Source organism: Vicia villosa, linkage group LG2, assembly GCF_029867415.1.
Source record: "Vicia villosa cultivar HV-30 ecotype Madison, WI linkage group LG2, Vvil1.0, whole genome shotgun sequence".
Lineage (NCBI taxonomy): Eukaryota > Viridiplantae > Streptophyta > Magnoliopsida > Fabales > Fabaceae > Vicia > Vicia villosa.
The window spans coordinates 224,518,937-224,537,907 of record NC_081181.1 but is presented as its reverse complement, the minus strand read 5'-3'; the positions used below and the strand labels follow the sequence as shown (position 1 = coordinate 224,537,907).

The following is an 18,971-nucleotide window of genomic DNA, read 5'->3' as shown; positions in this document are numbered from 1 at the left end:
TGATCCATATTTGTCTATTTGCTCTGACAAAATTCTATTTGCTCTGATACATTATTTTAGCCTATATGGCTCCGATACATATCATGTGTTCTAATATACATTTTATGTTCTGACTCGTTCATGCTGACTTTTGTCGTTTAGTTTTTGTTCTGTAACATTTCAGGATGTAGAGATGCTCTGATGATGCTCTGGTACATTCAACAATGTTCTGATACAAATCTAGCATGAAGTGATGTTGGTAGAAATTCAAAGCTCTGAAGCTATCCGAGGGAAGCAGAAATCAGAAGCTGTGAATGTTCTAAAGATCCAGAAAACTCAAGTTCTGAAGCTGTCCTAAATGGAAGCAGAAATCAGAAGCTGTGAATGTTCTGAAGATCAAAGAAATTCAAGTTCTGAAGCTGTCCTAAATGGAAGCAGAAATCAGAAGCTGTGAATGTTCTGAAGATCAAAGAAATTCAAGTTCTGAAGCTGTCCTAGATGGAAGCAGGAATCAGAAGCTGTGAGTGTTCTAGGGATCTAAAGTAATTCTAGTTCTGAAGCTGTCCAATGGAAGCAGAAGTCAGAAGCTATGAATTCTCTGAAGACAGAGCTTATGTGATCGTCTCTACCGAAATAATCAGGGAAGTCTTTTATTAAAGTTCTTCGAGTATTTATTTCAGGGGGAGATTATTTATCTCAGGGGGAGATTGTTAATCTCAGGGGGAGACATATTCATATGCTTATGCTATAGCTGTGTAATTTGTCTTTTGCCGTCTGCTCTTTCTGATCGCAAATTCATATCATTTATATATGTTTTTGTCATCATCAAAAAGGGGGAGATTGTTAGAACAAGATTTGTTCTGATCAATTATCTTAGTTTTGATGATAACAATAATATGAATTTTGCTTAAGATAATATGGTACTCTAATCCAATGCAATTTCCTTTTCAGGAAATATATAAAGAGTATGCATAATTCAGCGCTCAGAAGCTGTATCTCAAAGGGTTCAGCATGCAACATCAGAACATGGTCTGGCAAGACATCAGAAGATGGTCGAAGCAGAATCAGAACATGGGTCTATGGAAGCATCAGAAGAACATGAGATCAGAAGCACTGAAGTTCTGATAGTATCACGCTCAGAAGCACTTCAAGATCAGAAGATCAGAAGATGCTTTGCACCAAGCTGTTTGACTCTGATGATATTCAAACGTTGTATTCACAAACATCAGATCAGAAGGAAGTACAAGTGGCAAGCTACGCTGACTGACAAAAGGAACGTTAAAAGCTATTATAGGCAACGTCAGTAGACACAGCGTGAACAAGGCTCGAGGTAGTTGACAAAAGCGTATAACATTAAATGCGATGCTGTACGGAACACGCAAAGCATTAAATGCACTCAACGGTCATCTTCTCCAACGCCTATAAATATGAAGTTCTGATGAGAAGCAAGGTTAACGATTCTGAACAAAAACAACGCCTATTAACTTGCTGAAACTCTGTTCTACTCAAAGCTCAGAATCTTCATCTTCATCAAAGCTCACTACATTGCTGTTGTAATATATTAGTGAAATTAAGCTTAAACGTTAAGAGAAATATCACAGTTTGTGATTATAGCTTTTAAGAAGCAATTGTAATACTCTTAGAATTGATTACATTAAGTTGTAAGGAACTAGAGTGATCGTGTGGATCAGAATACTCTAGGAAGTCTTAGAGGTTATCTAAGCAGGTTGTAACTAGAGTGATCGTGTGGATCAGAATACTCTAGAAAAGTCTTAGAGGGTATCTAAGCAGTTGTTCCTGGAGTGATCAGTGTGTGATTAGAAGACTCTGGAAGACTTAGTTGCTGACTAAGTGGAGAACCATTGTAATCCGTGCGATTAGTGGATTAAATCCTCAGTTGAGGTAAATCATCTCTGCGGGGGTGGACTGGAGTAGTTTAGTTAACAACGAACCAGGATAAAAATAACTGTGCAATTTATTTTTATCTGTCAAGTTTTTAAAGCTACACTTATTCAAACCCCCCCCCTTTCTAAGTGTTTTTCTATCCTTCAAAAATAACCTTGAAATTTATAGGTGTCATTTTTCTAACAAAGGGCATAATTGGATTTTCCAGGTACACTTGTTTTCTTATTTTATAGATAGCCCCGTCAAATCTATCAAAAATTTGATGCATCTTGTACATCATATACTGGATTTTTGAAACAAAAAAATGCTTAAATTTTTTATTTATTTATTTTAAGAGAAAATTATACATTTGTTGTAAATGATATTTACAGAAATATGGCCATGAGAGTGCAACATTCTCATGTTTGATTAAAGTTTTAAAAAATTATTTCAAAATATTTTTTATTTCCAGGATTTTTATTTACACGTGATTTTTCTATTCTTATTCCAAGACTTAAATGGTGGAAATATAACATTTCCATGAGAATGCTTAAAGGGTGGGAACAGGGGTGGCCCTGAGCACGGGCTCGCGGGGCGGGAGCCCATGGCCTCGTAGTTTTATGGGGCACCATTTTTTTTACTCCTATATATATATTAAAAAAGAATATTTTTATTATAAAAACACTTGCTAGAATTTTTTTAATAAAAATACCGGCTAACAAAATTAAAGGGGCACTATAAAGTTAAAATTAATAAAAGAATGTAATTTTTCATAAAAAAATATATAGTTGAAAGTGCAATAAACATGAAAAAACATTTTAGGTAATAAAGTCAAAAGTGCAATTTCCTGTTATGCAAAAACATTTTGAACGTATTAAGAATAGTGAAGTTCATTATCATTATCTCAGTCATAAGATTCAAAATGAATTGATTAACATGTTAGGTAATGAAGTCAAAAGTGCAATAGTCGAAAAAATCAAAGAAGCAAAAAAAATTCATGTGAGTCTTGATTGTACTCCTGATGTAAGTCATCAAGAACAAATGACTCTCATTATATGTTGTGTGGATGTTTCTACAAGTCCAATAAAAATTGAAGAATTTTTGAAAGTCTATGACACAAACAGGTCAAGGGTTGTTTGAAGAATTACAAAATGTATTGGAAACTCTTGGTCTAGATATTAATAATATGAGAGGACAAGAATATGATAATGGATCAAACATGAAAGGTAAAAATCAAGGTTTACAAAGAAAATTATTAAATGTTAACCCTAGAGCATTATACACACCATGTGGTTGTCATAGCCTTACCTTGACACTTTGGGATATTGCAAATTATTTTACTAAAGCTAAATATTTTTTTTTTGGAGTGTTACAACGTATTTCTACTGTATTTTCTCATTCGACAAAACATTGGAAAATTCTTAGAGACAATGTGAAAGGTTTAACTATTAAACCATTGTCACAAACACGTTGGGAAAGTCATGTGAATAGTATATTTGCAATTAAATCTCAAATTTCAGATGTAAGAGAAGCACTACTTCAACTAGTTGAACATGATAATGATCCCAAAATTAAGAGTGAAGCCAAATCTTTAGTAACTCATGGAATTGGAAACTTTGAATTTTTGGTAACTATGATTATTTGGTTTGAATTGTTAACTGCTGTTAATGAAATTAGCAAAAGTTTGAAAAAAAGAAAGAAAAGAAAGAAGACATGCATATTGATGTGGCTTGTAACACCCCTTTTCTAACCCCAAATATAACATATTATTCACAGAGTAAAGTATGCATACAATCAAAGAGGCGTCACATGTTATTTTCATCACAATGAAAACCTAGAACAAACATACCAACATGCACTAATCATATCGTAACACATTTTGAAAATATCATGCTTTCATAAATTATGCATATCGCACGCGGAAGAATTATAACTCAAACATTTCAATGAATATATCCCATACTATATTCATCTACCGAACTCAAATAACATATCCAATTATGCTAAACCAAATCAAATCTAGGCAACATGGCCGTCAACAACATATCCAAAGTATCGATTCAAAATATATACAAGATAGCAATATCCAAACATAAGCATAAGTCAAATAAAACCCCCAAGTGTTACATGATCAGAGCATATGACTCGCTACCTAATCAAACAACAAACTCAGGAGCTCCTCGGCTAAATCCTCGGACAAACTACTACTCGTCGGAACCTGCACGATGTCACGATGAACATCATTCAAATAGAAGGGTGAGAATTCAAATTATTATAGATAAACATAATAATGGGAAATGCAAAACACCACAATAAGACATTTCACAATTCACCACTCTTCTCAAAACATACATTCATACACCATATATCAATTATCACACAAAACAATCACATTGATACAAAACCAATCACATAGCAACAATGTGACTCGAATGTAATAAATGTGACTCAATGCATGTGGTACCATGTGAACCCAAAGTTTCACCGCTTTCCGATTCAATATCTAGAATCCAAGCCACGCTTCCGATTCGGACAAGACCAAAGCCACCATTGTGAACCCAAGTTTCACCGCTTCCGATTCTACCTCTAGAATCCAAGCCAACATGTGAACCCAAAGTTTAACCACCTCTATTTCCGATCGAGGATCAAGGTCAACCATGTGAACCCAAAGTTTCACCGCTTCTATTTCAAAGCCACCATGTATGCATGTGCAACAAGACTTACAATATATATATATATATATATATAATTAAGATTATCACACAATCTTAACATACCTCATACCACAATAATTCGCACAATTCGAATTATCCACCAAACGTTGCACAACATGCAAAACACATTTATCATACAAAACACATTTATCATACGACAATTACAACAATGCATAACAATTAGCATTCATCGTTTCCAAATATCACAATTAGCACATGGTACAAAATACCAATACATGTTATCCACAATTAACATTAACCCATGACATACACTATCACATAATGATTAAGTCATCAAGTAATCATTCTCCACAATTGCATTTAAATAGCATACACTCACTCGCATACCTCATGAATATCATACCACATAACATATCAACAAATGTTATTCATAATTCATCGATTCATAACTCACATATACGTAATTACATGTTATTCACACAACAACATCATAATTAATTCAATAAGTGCCAACCAATTCTATCCTATCACATAGATAATAACTTTGGCTTCCTAATGCTTCAAACGGCGCATAAAAGAAGTTACGGATCAAAAGATATAACATGACACAGTTAATTCAACTTCTTAATAAAAGCATATTATTGTTAATTCATCACAAGGCATCATCATTGGCTCATACAGTTCGAATACATACAACTAATTGCATGTAGCATACAACATCATTATCAATTCATACCGATAAAACACATACAAAAAATATAAGTTATATTAAATTATTATCTAATGGTTTTCAATCCAATTTAATAAGATAGGAATTTATTTTAGCTTTCCAACGGTCCAAACGGCGCATCAAACGGACACCCGAGTCAAAAGTTATTGAATTTATAAGTTTTTCAAAATGCTGTCAAAACCAGAAAATTTGTTGTTACGGAAATACTGTCAAAAACCAGAAAACTGCTGTTACGAAAATATTGTCTGCTGTTGCGAAAATATTGTTTGCTGTTGGGAAAATACTACTGTCTAGCCCAAAATTTTCACCATAAAACCATGTTAATCCATCATTTTTCATGAAATAAATAGTTATACAACCTATATACATTATATAACAACTATTAGGATCATAAAAACAAGATTCTAAGCTACATTAATTTTCACCAAAATTCCAAATCAACCATTTTCAAGTAAAACTTAAACATACATATATGCACTAAATCATGTTCTTTACACATGCCCATTCATGGAATTTAATATAGAAACATCATAGCATATGTAAATCATCAATTTCATAGATTGAAACATAGATTCATGTTAGGGTTTTCAAGAATATAACAAATCCCCAAATCCTAACTTCATGGTATCTAACCCATTCCAAATCATGCATTTTCTAACTCAATCATCATTACCTACTTATATCTACTTATAATAACTTGGATTCACACCCTTACCTTTTGATTTTAATCCACACTCTTCAAGAATCTACAATCCTCTCTTCTTTCTCTTCTATGCTCTCTTCTCCTCTCCCTTCTATTCTTCTTACCAAAATTATGAAAAATGAAAGAATGACCTAACTCTTTCCTACTATCTTTTTTTTAATGGGCTTAACCCACAAATCAATTTCATATTTTATTTCTACTACTTAGGCCCAATTAATTATATCTCTCTAATAACTTAATTAACCCATTAAACCCAATAAACACAATTATACACAAAATTAATTAATTCAATTAATTATTATATCTCATAATAATTAAATAATTATTTAACACACCAAGTAAAATAAAATAATATAGTAGAATAAATACGGATAAAATCCTCTAATAACTCAATGTCTCATATTTCCGGTCTAATCTTAATTACTCAGAAAATTCCCAAAACGCTAAATATTAACTCATTAATATTTCTAATACTAAAAATATTAAAATTTTCGATTAAATTTTGATCCGCTATCCCGAACTAATACCGACTAAATCGTCCCAAAACGCGAAAAATTTCGATAAACATAAAAAATGACTGAATTAAGCAAATAATTATTAAAAACACCAAATAATATAATTACTAATATAATTAATAAAAATCGGGATGTTACATGACTACTAGTAAAAGGTTTGATCAAGTTTTTGAAAATATATAGAGAGTATGAATTTGTAAATGTTAATGCTAGTGCTGAAAAGATTGTGAATGAAATGGAGATTAAATGCGTGTTTATTCAAAAACGTCAAATTCGTAGAAAATAACACTATAATGAAAATCCATCTCAACTCACACAATATAGTATAAACATTGATTCAAAGATCCATACTTGTATTTTTTTTTTTTGCACAATATCAAATGAAAATGTGTTTTTTATCCAATTATTTCTTTTATCCTTATGTATTTATATTATTTGAAAAAATTATAAGGGCACCACTCTTTTGATTCGCCCTAGGCACCCAAATTCAAAGGACCGACCCTGAGTGGGAAAATAACATTTTCATGAGAATAAATTAAACCAACTCCAACTTCTCACTATCACTTACATTTACTATTATTTTTTAATATTTTTAAATTAAACAAATTTTATCATTATTCTTAAGAAATTAAATTCTAACCAAACACATAAGTTGGAATAATATTCCAAGGAATACTAATCTCAGGATTATCATTCCAAAAAATAATTTTCTAACCTTGAAACAAACAGCCCTTTAAAAAAATATATAAGCAGTGTTTTAAAAATCGGACCGGACCGACCGATCGGACCGATCGAATCGGAAACCGACCAGGTAACCAGTCTGATTCAATTGTTGGATCGGATATGTCTTTGAACTGGTCAAAATCGGTGTAAACCGGAAAAACCGGTGGTTTTCATGAACCGGTGGTTTTCATGAACCAGTGGTTTAATTGCATTTTAACAAAAAAATTATTTAAAAAATTAAAACGACATCATTTTGATTATTTTAATAAAAAATAAAATAACTTAAATAAAAAATAAAAATAAAGATGTTGCAGACGGTTGACTTTGTTGCATATGGTTTTGATATTGAAGAAGGAGATCCCAACATTTAAACAATTGTCCTTCCTTTAAATTAAATTTAGTAGAAAATGAAATAATTTGGTTATAAATTATTTAATTATATATTATTTAAGTAGAGTATATTGCAATTAAAGTTTGTTTGCAGTACTACTTTATAATTTTGTACTATTTTATTATGTGTGATATCTACATTTAAAATTAGAATTTAAATTACGAACTTGTAAATTTATTTATGATGACATTTTCAAAAAATTTAAGTGCTAGTTATATTTTATAGAGACTAAAGCATCCGGTTTGACATGTTTTATATCTATATAATTTTGTTACAACGACCGGTCTATTGAAACGAATTATCCGATTTAATCCGATTTAGTCATGTGGTTCGACCAATAAACCAGTGACCCAATCTCACTAATTTGATATATCCGGTCCAATTTTTAAAACACCGTAAAGTGTGTTACCAAATAAAAATCTCATCAACGTGTCTTTGCGAGTATATATCAATTCAAAACATCTTATATCTTCAATATGTTTAATATTAGAGTGAAATTATGAAATAATTATTTGTGAGTAATTTATTATAAAATACTTACAAAATATTCTATTTAGAATATTTCAATTGTTAATCAATGATCAATGAAATGAATTTAAAAATAATGCATAGAAAATGGAAAATAATTGAGGTTAAAGGTAGTGCACTGACAATGTAAAAACGTTTTACACTGTCATTCAATAGAAACACATCGTTTTGCCATGTCATATAATTTTTTTTTTAAATTACAGTCTGATTTGTCTTGATTCATGGTCGTGATTGGTTGACAGTGTAAAATTTTTTTAGACTGTCAGTGCATCACCCATTTTCTCAAAACAATTTTACACAAACTCAATCAAATTTTTATATTTATCTTGTCATATTAGTATTTAAAAATAAAAACGTGATTTGATAAAATATATGTCCTTCATTGATTGACAGTGTAACATACTCCATTTTCTTATGATAATAGTACCCAATTTGATTTCTATATCGCTGAGCATAGCCAGTTATTAGTACATTCCTAAAATTAAGCCTATAGTAAACCAAGGAATTAACCTCCTATCCCTAACGAGTTAAATGACAAGCTAGAAATCAATTCTCAAAGAAAGAAAAAAAACTTTCAAGAAGAGGCACAAACCTAGTTAAAAGTTAAAGTATTCCAAGGCCTTAACCTTATATAGCCAATATGCATCAATTAGATGACCCTGTCCACACTTCACTAGTATACAAACACCAAGCTTCAAATAATTACATTACTATATATCCATCTCTTGCACCCAATCATATGGAGAACAGCTCATACAACACAAAACAAATACAATGAATTAATGTGACAAACAAACCAACTAGCTATCTATTAACTGCCTCAACGTGTCTATAGTCCCCACATGAAATCAATTTTAAGTTTTCACGTTCTTGTTAGAGACACAAATGCCCTGGCCTAAAGAGCCTATAATATCTCTACCAATGAGATTTGTTACTTCCAAAACTCATTAATTTTATGTTCATGAATGGAATATTTCTGTATTACATTCTTTATAGAATACAGAACATTTCGTTTTCAATTTCCATTTTCTCTAACCTCTCACGTCATTCACTATCGCATAAATTCAATGTGTGACAAAGTTTAATAAAAGTTGAAAAATGTGGGAACCATATTGCCTTGTATGTGTTATGATCAATATTGCTACACCAACAACATGGTTTAGGCCTGTCATGGTCATTGGAATTATCTTATCAAATAAGTTTTTTTTCTCACAAACCAATTATCCTCCACATCATAATAGAGTAAAGAAGAAAAATTCCATGTTATTATAGAAACCTAAAGAGAATTTCTAACATGCTTACATCTATAATGAAGTCATAAAACCTTCTTTGTTGTCCTCTTGCTACTTTTATCATATTTATAATATAAAAAGCAACTTCTCAATTTTGCGAAAATAACAATCAAACATTATCCTACGAAGTCCGCTATATGAATTAAATTCAATTATAGTATTCTATCTAAGACCTAGTTTATACTCTTTTTACAACAAAATTTCCACGCCTTCTCCCTACATGCTCCAAATCAATGAAAATTAAATGCAAGTCTTGTTGATCTATCCGATACTGCTCCATCACACGTCGTAGTAGATAGATTGCTTCCAGGGTCAACTAACCATGCATAAAACCAAATTGATTATCGATAACTTTAGTATATTTTCTTAGTCTCTCTTTATTCACTATTTCTCATTACTTCATGGTATCACTCATAAATTTAACCCCCTATAATCTGTCAAATTTTATATATCTCATTGTTCTTATAGATTGGAACTAAAGTGTTTGTTATCAATTCATAAGACATTTGCTTTGACCTCATAATTTCGTTACAGAGTTTGACGAGCAACTTAATGCTTCTTTCTCCAAGAATTTTCCACAGATCAATAGGTATGTTTTCTGGCCCAACCACCTTACTGTTACTCATCATTTTCAATGTTTTTCCACTTATCATTTAACCAAGACTTCACCTTCTTCATTTTTAATACACTTCAAGGTTATTATCGGGTCTCCTACTCTTTTCACATCAACAATATTCATCTTTCACATATTGTTTACAATAATTCCCACCCCATTTGTTGATCTAAATTTTTTGGTGTACAAAAACTTAAAATTAGAGCTGTCTAATTCTTTTGTCTTTTTAATTGTCTACTTAGTTTGTTGTAGGCACGTGAAATTGATCTTCCTTCTAACCATAGTGTACACTATTTTCATAGATTTTCTAGTAAGTGTGCATATATTCTATGTTTTGAAACAAAGATTACTCTCATGAAGTAACTTCTTTACCCATACCTATTCACAAAAATGTGATAACCTTACCTTACTTTTCACTACATCTAGTCGATGATACACCAGCCCTTACTCTTTTAACACTGTACTCAAACCATGCACCATGCTGCTTCCGAGAAACGACCTAGCATTCAAATTATTACGTAATTAATTCATTTCCTTGAGATTCAAAAAACTTAATGTTGGCTATCGATAACCTAACAAAGTCCTCTCCTTTTATCTGAACTTGGGATCGACTATGCATATCATTATTAACATAGGCATGACTACTCTCTCAGTTGGGCATGTGCTACAAGATTTAACTCATTTTAATCTATATATAATTAATCAATATAAGACTAATTACTCACTCTTAAATTTTGAATATGATAAATTTAAACGAACATGCGTCAAAATTGTGATTCTATCTATGAGAGACTCGAAATCTGTACAATTTTAAATTTACAAAGTCAAACAAATCATAGTCATAGAAAAAAATTATATGGTTGTTGTTTAAAACAAAATTTTGAAATCATCTAATCAAAAGTAATTGTAGTACGACCTTGTGATGAACATCTTTCAACCGTGTGATTCTAATGAAATTTAATTTGAATATGATTTGAATTTTTCTTTTTGATAAGAAATTTTTAATTTTCTAAAATTTAAAACTCAAATCTCTTTAAGTAAATGCTTATTTCTATGATAAACTATTTATAAGCTTAGCACTAGCTTCATTTGTAAGGGCCTTATTTGATTTCTTCAATGATTCTTATTATTTTCCCTCCCATCACACATTAGTGTAATAAGTGTTTGTTTAAATTGATTTACTTAAACTTATCTATTTGCATAAATACTTGTGAAACTGATTGAAAGAATAAAAAAAACGACTTGTTAATAAATTGTTTTTAGCTTGTTTTTATAAATTCTCTACGACAACTTATGAAAACAATTGATAATTTGTTTGAAAATAATTTTGACATTATTATATCTTATGCAATGAAAACAATTTAGTCATATAAGTTTATATGATAAGCGCTTATACTATATAAGATGTAAATTAAGTTTTATCATAACATGACTTTAATTTATTTATTTTAGTTTAAAATGAGGTGAAATATGATGCAGAAATATGACTTAAAACTTTAAGTGATGAAGAGAAAGGAATTGTATTTTGAGATTGTCAGAAACCAAAATTGTAGGAAACCAACAAATAATAGAAAAGTTGACAATAGGTGTCAGATCCGCGAAGAGGCGGTCCAACGAGACCGTCTCCGACAGAAGTCAAAGTTGGAGATGGTGTGTGGCAGCGTTGATGGTCTGTGGTGCAGCAGCACCGAGCAAATTAGGTCCCAGCGGCAGGTGGTCCTCGAGCAACAAGTCTAGTTCGGCTCACAGATATCGAGTTTAGTCATTTCAGTTTGTGGATTCGTTTGGTGATGTGTCATATTTTTGGCCCGTTATGGATCTTTTAGATTTTAATAATTATAAATATGTATCTCTATCATTCTTTTTAAAGGAGTCTTTAGAATGCAGACTCAAAGACAAAGGGAGAAGATGGAAACCTCTAGGGAAACTTAGAGAGGCAAGGGTGGAACATTAGAGCTTCTGTGATTCATATATTGAGATTTGAAGAGATTTGAAAATACTTTGATAGAAAATAAAGATTGTTCTTGGGAACTTGAGATATTATTTTCTTGCAAATATTTTGTAATCTCTTGTGACAGTTCTTGGAAGTATAGCGAATCAAAGAGTTGTTTTCTTCCATAGAGTATATCGGTTTGATCAAACTGAGCAACCACGTTTTTGTGTTCTTTCTTCTTTTATCTTTCTTTTGCATGTTGTAGATTTACTTACACTATTTATAGGTTATTTTGATTGCTTGAGGCCATTTATTTTGGTTACTATTGTTCCTTGTCGCACACATATTTACTCTTGATGAATTTAGTATTAAAGTTAAATTCAACGAGAGCTTGATGTGTTTGAACCTATCTAGAAATTTACAATCATTTTTAGAGTTTTCAGATCTAGTGGCACCCATAAAAAATGAGCACCATGGGTAATAAATGATATATCGAGAAGTTTTCTACGGACAACTATTATGGGTTGGGAAAAGTGAATAAATAAAATATGAAAAAAGTGAATTGAAGAATTGAAGAGTGAGACGTCGATGTCTGCACGCCAAAATTAAGCCGAAAAGACCAAGATGGTGGATAAGGACATATGCATGTCATTATCTTATGGAAAAAGTTTGAATAATTGTATATGACTAAATATTTGCCTCACAAGATTGTGTTTGAAACAACTTTACTCATTTAGAATGGTAGTGAACTAAACTATAGTGGAGTAGTTGACATAATTTCACAAAATGACGTGGAAAATATTGAGGTGAAGATTGATGGCGAAGACAAAATTCTACTCTTATTAAGCTCATTATTCAGATTCTTTTAGAACTTCAAAGTTGTCCTTCTCTATGGTAAGTGTACTATTACTTTGGATGAAGTCGATATATTCAAGTTTTTTCAAAGGTAAAAAATGTGAAAATTAATGATATTAGCAATGCTCGAGTGTCTTATAAAGATGAACTGAGTGTGGAGGGATGTCCAAATCTATGAGGTTTATCAATTCAAAGTTGAAATATTTTATTTGTTTAAAAACCAACCACTTCGTGAAGGATTATTCTAAGAAAGAGGAAGTGAAGATTCTATTCATATTATTATTGCCTAAGATAAGGATAGTTATGATAATGTTAGTGCACAATAGTATTGAGTTTGGAGATTAAAGAGAGTTTGATCATGGACTAAGGTTTCTCTTACCACATGTGTCTAAAAAAATACTTTAAAAATTTGAACCACGACAAAGGTGGATCAGTCCGCTTTGATGACAATAAAGTTGACAAGGTTTGGCATTGATATGATCATAATTAAAATGTTTGATGATTGTGAGTTCCATCTATAAAATACGAGGTACGTTTTAGAGCTCAGTTGAAATTTTTTATCCATAAGCACATTTGATGATATAAGCTATTGCACTAGAGTTGAACATGGGGTGTTGAATATTTTGCATGGTGATGTGATCATGACTAAATGGTCTAAAATAAGTTAGTTGTATATTTTAGAAGGTTCTAATGTTATTGTTCATTCATCATAAGCCATTGAAGACTTTCATGACAAGAACAAGTTATTTAATTTGAGGTCAACACACGAATGATGTTTGTAGGTTGTTTTAGAAAATTTTAATGAGTTTTGCAGGAGACATGTGAAAAAATTGCATTTGACCACTGATTTTTCATTGGGTTTCTGGGGTAAGGTTGATGGCAAAGTAGCTTACCTAGCCGACAAATATGCATACACTAGAATAAAGTTTCAGACACTTATAGAGGTTTGAAGAAGGAAACTTGAAGACTTATATGTTTTGAAGGTCCTTAAAACTTTACATATTGATTAAATCAAACTAATTCAACTTGATGGTAAGGTTGTGAATCATGTCTTCAGTATCTATCTAAGAGGTGATGACAGTTATAAGTTGTGAGTAATGAAATATGGAGGATCAAAGTTTGCTAGTTGTGGATTACTTTCAATGAGTCCTGGAAGAATAGGAAGAGTAAAGATATGAAGATGAAGATTTTAGAAAATATGGGGGAAAGACTCAGTTCAAGGAGGAGGTTTCTGTTATGGATACTAGTAGTAGTGAGTGAATGATTACAAAAGCCTCTAATTATTATTTGATTGTGACAAGGTAAGGATGGTGTTGTACCTTCTCAAAGGTAGAATTATGTTGCTTTCATATTTATGCTTTGAATGTGGCTGAAGGATTGCAGACTCGGAAACAAAGACATTCACGTAGATATTCAAAAGTAAAGGGAGTCAAAGATGGTTGGAGAATCACACTTGTGATCTTGTTAGGCTAGTGAAGCAAAAAATATGGTTGGAAGAAAATGGATTCAAGTGGAAATATAAAGGTTCAAACATGTCTTGAACTTGATCAAGGTTGTTGAATAATAGTTTCAACATGTTAGAGAGCAACAAGGTGGTTGATGGATAAATTAACATCACCATAATTTAATTCAAAGTGAATAATTGTAGAATTATATCTTAAAACCTTAAGGGTGTGTTTGGTTCGGGGTAGATGGAAGGGAGAGGAGGGGAGGGAATATTTCTAATTAAATGTGTTTGGTTCAAATTTTATGAGGGAAGGGGAGGGGGGGGGGGGGGGGGGGGGGGGGGAGGGGAGCAAAACCCCTCCAAAACACACTTTTTGCGTCCCTTCAAATCGGGGGAATTTGGAGGGGAGGGGAGGTAATCTGAACATTGATATTTTAAAACTTATTATAATTACTATAATATCCTCAGTTTTATTTTAATATTTCAAAATTATTGATTTTCTTTTATATTACTGCTCTCTTCTGTGTGATTTTTTCCGATTGATTCTATCAACTTATTATAATTATTCTCCACCTTCAAATTATTTAAAAAATTTTGTCCTTAATATAAATCATAATCATTGTACTTTTTTGATTTTTTTATAACTCTTTTATGTCTATTTATATTTTTTTTTCTAATTTTGTTATGTATCCTATCATAATTTTCTTTTAGATCAAATTTTAAATCTTTCATTTTTAATTTTTATTTAATTTATTAAAACATTTAAATCATTTATATTTAATAATAAATTATTTTATGTATATAATGTGTTGAATAATTCATTAAGATTTAAAAGTTGTTATCAACATATAATTTAATTTATTTTTGAACATTTTATTCGAATTAAGTGAAATTAATTTTTTAACATTATGTAGTAAATTATAACTTTTTACTTTTTAGTCACTCAATATTAGAAATTTTACTAACAAAAAAATATGTATAAATTTTTCACAATATCATATTGTATCACTTACATAAGATAATAACGATAAAAATGTAAATTATTAATAAAACCCCTCCCCTCCTGAACCAAACACATTTTTAATTAAAATCCCTCGATTCCCTTCCCTTCCCCTCCCCTCGTTTGAACCAAACACCTATTTAATTAAAAAAAATCCCCTCCCCTTCCCTCCGTTAAAATTCCTCCCCTCCCCTCCTCTCCCCCTCATTTGAACCAAACACAGTCTAAGTGTTGAAAAGAAGGAAATTATATTTCAAGACTTTCAGAAACTAAAATTGAAGAAAGTGGTAAAGAAGCTAAAAAGTTGATGAAGGACGGCAGAGCCGCGAACCAACAGGCCCGACCTAGGCAAATGCAGTAGCGAAGGGGCACGCTTATAGGTGTTCCAAGGAATTCCAACGAGAAATCCGACAATCTCCCGCAAAATCCAATAAAATCTCAAATTTTTAATCATCGAATCAAATTGTTTTGATCAAAATTTAAGATTTTGCTGGATTTTGTGGTGTCCGTGCTTGCACACGGAAGGTCCGAGGCTTGTCACAGACAGTCACACCATTGGAATCAGAGTTTCGATCGAAGTTTTCTCACAAAACTCAGGCATTCCAATCATTGAATCGTTCTTTGGTCGAAGATCAAAATTTGGTAGAATGTTGCGGTGCCCTTGCCAGGCCAAACGCACGTCCGGACCTGGTCACAGACGTCCGGACTTGGTCACGGACGTCCGGATGGCGGAATCGGAGTTGCCATCAAATTTTTCCCGCAAAATCCAATCAAAATTTTCACGGACTGTCAGAACAGTAAAATCTGACGTAAAATTGTCTTGGGCAAAAAACACCATCATGCGGCCAATGGCTGAAATCGACGTTGGCGCGCGATAGGGTCGAGGGTCCACGGAAACTTAATGTGTTTCAACTTATCAACAAATTCTATTAGTGTTTTCACTAGGGGTGTTCGCGGGCCGGTTTGGTTCGGTTTTGAGAGAATCCGATACCCAAACCGATTAAAATTACATGGATTGGTTTGGATTGGATTTATAGATTTTTGCGATAAAGCCCAAACCGAACCGAACCAAAAAACAACGGGTTGGTTTGGATTGGATTGATCGGATAGATAAATAATTAAAAAATATTTGAAAAAAATAATTTATTTATGAAAATTAATTTTTCATAATAATATAAATAAATAGAAATAAATAGTATCAATAGTGTTCAATTATAAATATTAAACTAGCACTTTTTCCCTAATAGATTAAAAATATCTAACAAGAACAATATCTAACATAAAGACTTTTGAATCTATAATTAGGTATTTCAGTTAATATGATAATGAATGTGTTTCATAACTCTATGCTCAATTACCACAATACACTAATAATTTTCTAATAACTAATTAAAATAACATAACTTATCCACATACAACATTTCACTTTTTTCTGGTTGAAGTTGAATGTTTAGTAGTAATTTTTATCGTAATTAGTTATGATTGGTTTGGGTTGGATTTGCGGGTAGAAAATTGAAAATCCGATGCCCGAACCAATTGTCATTGGATTTCATTGGTTTGGTTCGGTTCTTGCCCGAACTAAAAAAATGTCCAACCCAAACACTATGGTTTGGTTTGGATTGCGGTTTGGTTCGGATTTACCCGAACCAATGAACACCCCTAGTTTTCACAATATATTACTCTAGGCCTAGAATGAGTGCTGGCATAATTTTTCCTCTTATAATAGGTTTTGTTTATTTCTATAGGAAATTTAGAGTCCATCATCTTCTAGCATACATTTTTAATTGTTAATCTGAGCAACAATGTAACCAGTATGAAACATTAAAAATATACTTAAAAAACCAAAATCCCTTAACAATATTGATTGTTAGATGAATGGCTGAAATCAGGACCAGATGAAGACGATGGACATGAGAGAGATGACAGAAGACAATAATCATAAGTAAAAATTATGCATGGAATGAAACCATAGAATAACTCCAAATTAGTTAACTAAATATATATAATTTTTTTAACAGAGAACATAAAATTATAACTTTAGCTTATAGGCAGTTACACATGTGGTAAACTAAACAGTAAAACACAAGATATGAATCATCATAAAACACACTCCTACATATGACAAACAAACAAAGACAAGTACAAACATCATGGAACTTCAAATTAAACTCTCCTTTCAATGAGTCCCACACATGAAAGTGAAAGCATTGATTTAGTTTCTGTTGAGAAGTTCTTCTATCATCTGCAAAGCAACTTTCTGTTCATCATCCAAACCATTCTTACATAATTCCTCTTCTGGCTTTACTTTCTCAGCCACAGAATCACTTTTCTTCCTTTCTAACTCAACCATCATAATCCAATTTGATTCGGAACGAGGACCCGCGCCTTTCTGCCACACACCGAAGTTCGAATTCTCTGCATCAAGTCTCAAGCATGTGAGTGAAGGTGAAGGAAACTTGCAACACTTCCTTAACTTTGCACTCAGAACTGCAGAAAACGCTTTCGAAGAACTCGAACTCGAACTTGAACTCGAAGATGAAATTTTATTTTCCATGTTAATTGGAAAGTTGGTTTTTGCAGTTCTTCCACTCATCAAAACTGCTGCTTCATCATATGCTTTAGCAGCTTCTTCAGCTGTTTCAAATGTTCCTAACCACACCCTCCTTTTCCTATTCACACCACCATATAAAATACAAACATGCATTAATATAAACTTTTATTAAAAAATTTATGAAGAAGAAAAATAAATAAGTGAGAGTGAGGTTAATACAATAATGGATGACGAATCTCAGAGACCCAAGAGCCCCAATGGCGTTGCCTGACACCTCTGAATTTCTTTGATTGTACCATGTTGGTTAGAATTATCTTCCCTCTCTAGCTAGGTATATGAGGGAGAGAGATGGAAAGAGAGATGTGAGAATAGTGTGAGTTGAAATGTGGAAATGATAGAACAATTTAAGGAACTTTTGTGAACTTATTGCGATAGTATAATAGTGTGACCACTGGCCACATAGTAAATACAAGCCAAAATGATCAAATTATACATTACCTTCTTTGTACTTTAGATGTTGACATTGCAATGAAATGGCTTTAACATATATAGTAGGGCTAGCTAGGGGTTATAATGCAAGTTTAAGAAAAACACACAAGCTTCTATGCTTTCTCAAGAATGTTTGGATATAAACCTTAGACTAACATATAATTGTATAAATCATATTTGGTTAGTGGAATGAATTAACAGGTTCAACTCTATATTTGAATACACTTTGATGTAAAAACAATCCATATACATATTGATTTGGAGATGTTTGAAGTTTTTTTAATAGAAACAATTTGTTTTTATAGAATAGTTCTAACTTAAAATATGGATTTGTAAGTTTTTGTCATCAAACATGTTTTTTAATGTCAAACTTAATTTTCATCATATTAGAGTTTTTTTATGAGTCTTATATTCAAAAGGTTTTTTTTACAACTCTTAGACTTTAGATGGGTAGAGCCCGCACGTTCGTTATGCCATGATATTTTTATATGGCGAGTCAAGATTTCTGGTTTGCATGTTCTACTATGTCATCTTTGTCTCGTTTTTTGTTTTTTTGTAAATTTTTGTTGAGTGGGCCTAAACGGGACGAGCATACATGTTTCTACTGATGGATGATATGATTTCTAACTTTCCTCTCTAAGTTTAAAACATTTCTCCTTTTAC

General features: G+C 31.8%; 1 protein-coding gene across 1 annotated transcript; it reads right to left on the bottom strand.

Annotated features, from left to right (window-relative positions):
* Positions 1–17,251: 17,251 nt before the first annotated feature.
* Positions 17,252–18,258, bottom strand: LOC131648347 (ethylene-responsive transcription factor WIN1-like). Its single transcript, XM_058918107.1, has 2 exons — positions 18,039–18,258; positions 17,252–17,937 (listed from the first exon to the last, which is right to left on the bottom strand). Exons 1-2 carry the CDS (start codon positions 18,116–18,118, stop codon positions 17,481–17,483), a joined length of 537 nt encoding a protein of 178 aa, XP_058774090.1. The 5' UTR covers positions 18,119–18,258; the 3' UTR covers positions 17,252–17,480.
* Positions 18,259–18,971: the final 713 nt, after the last annotated feature.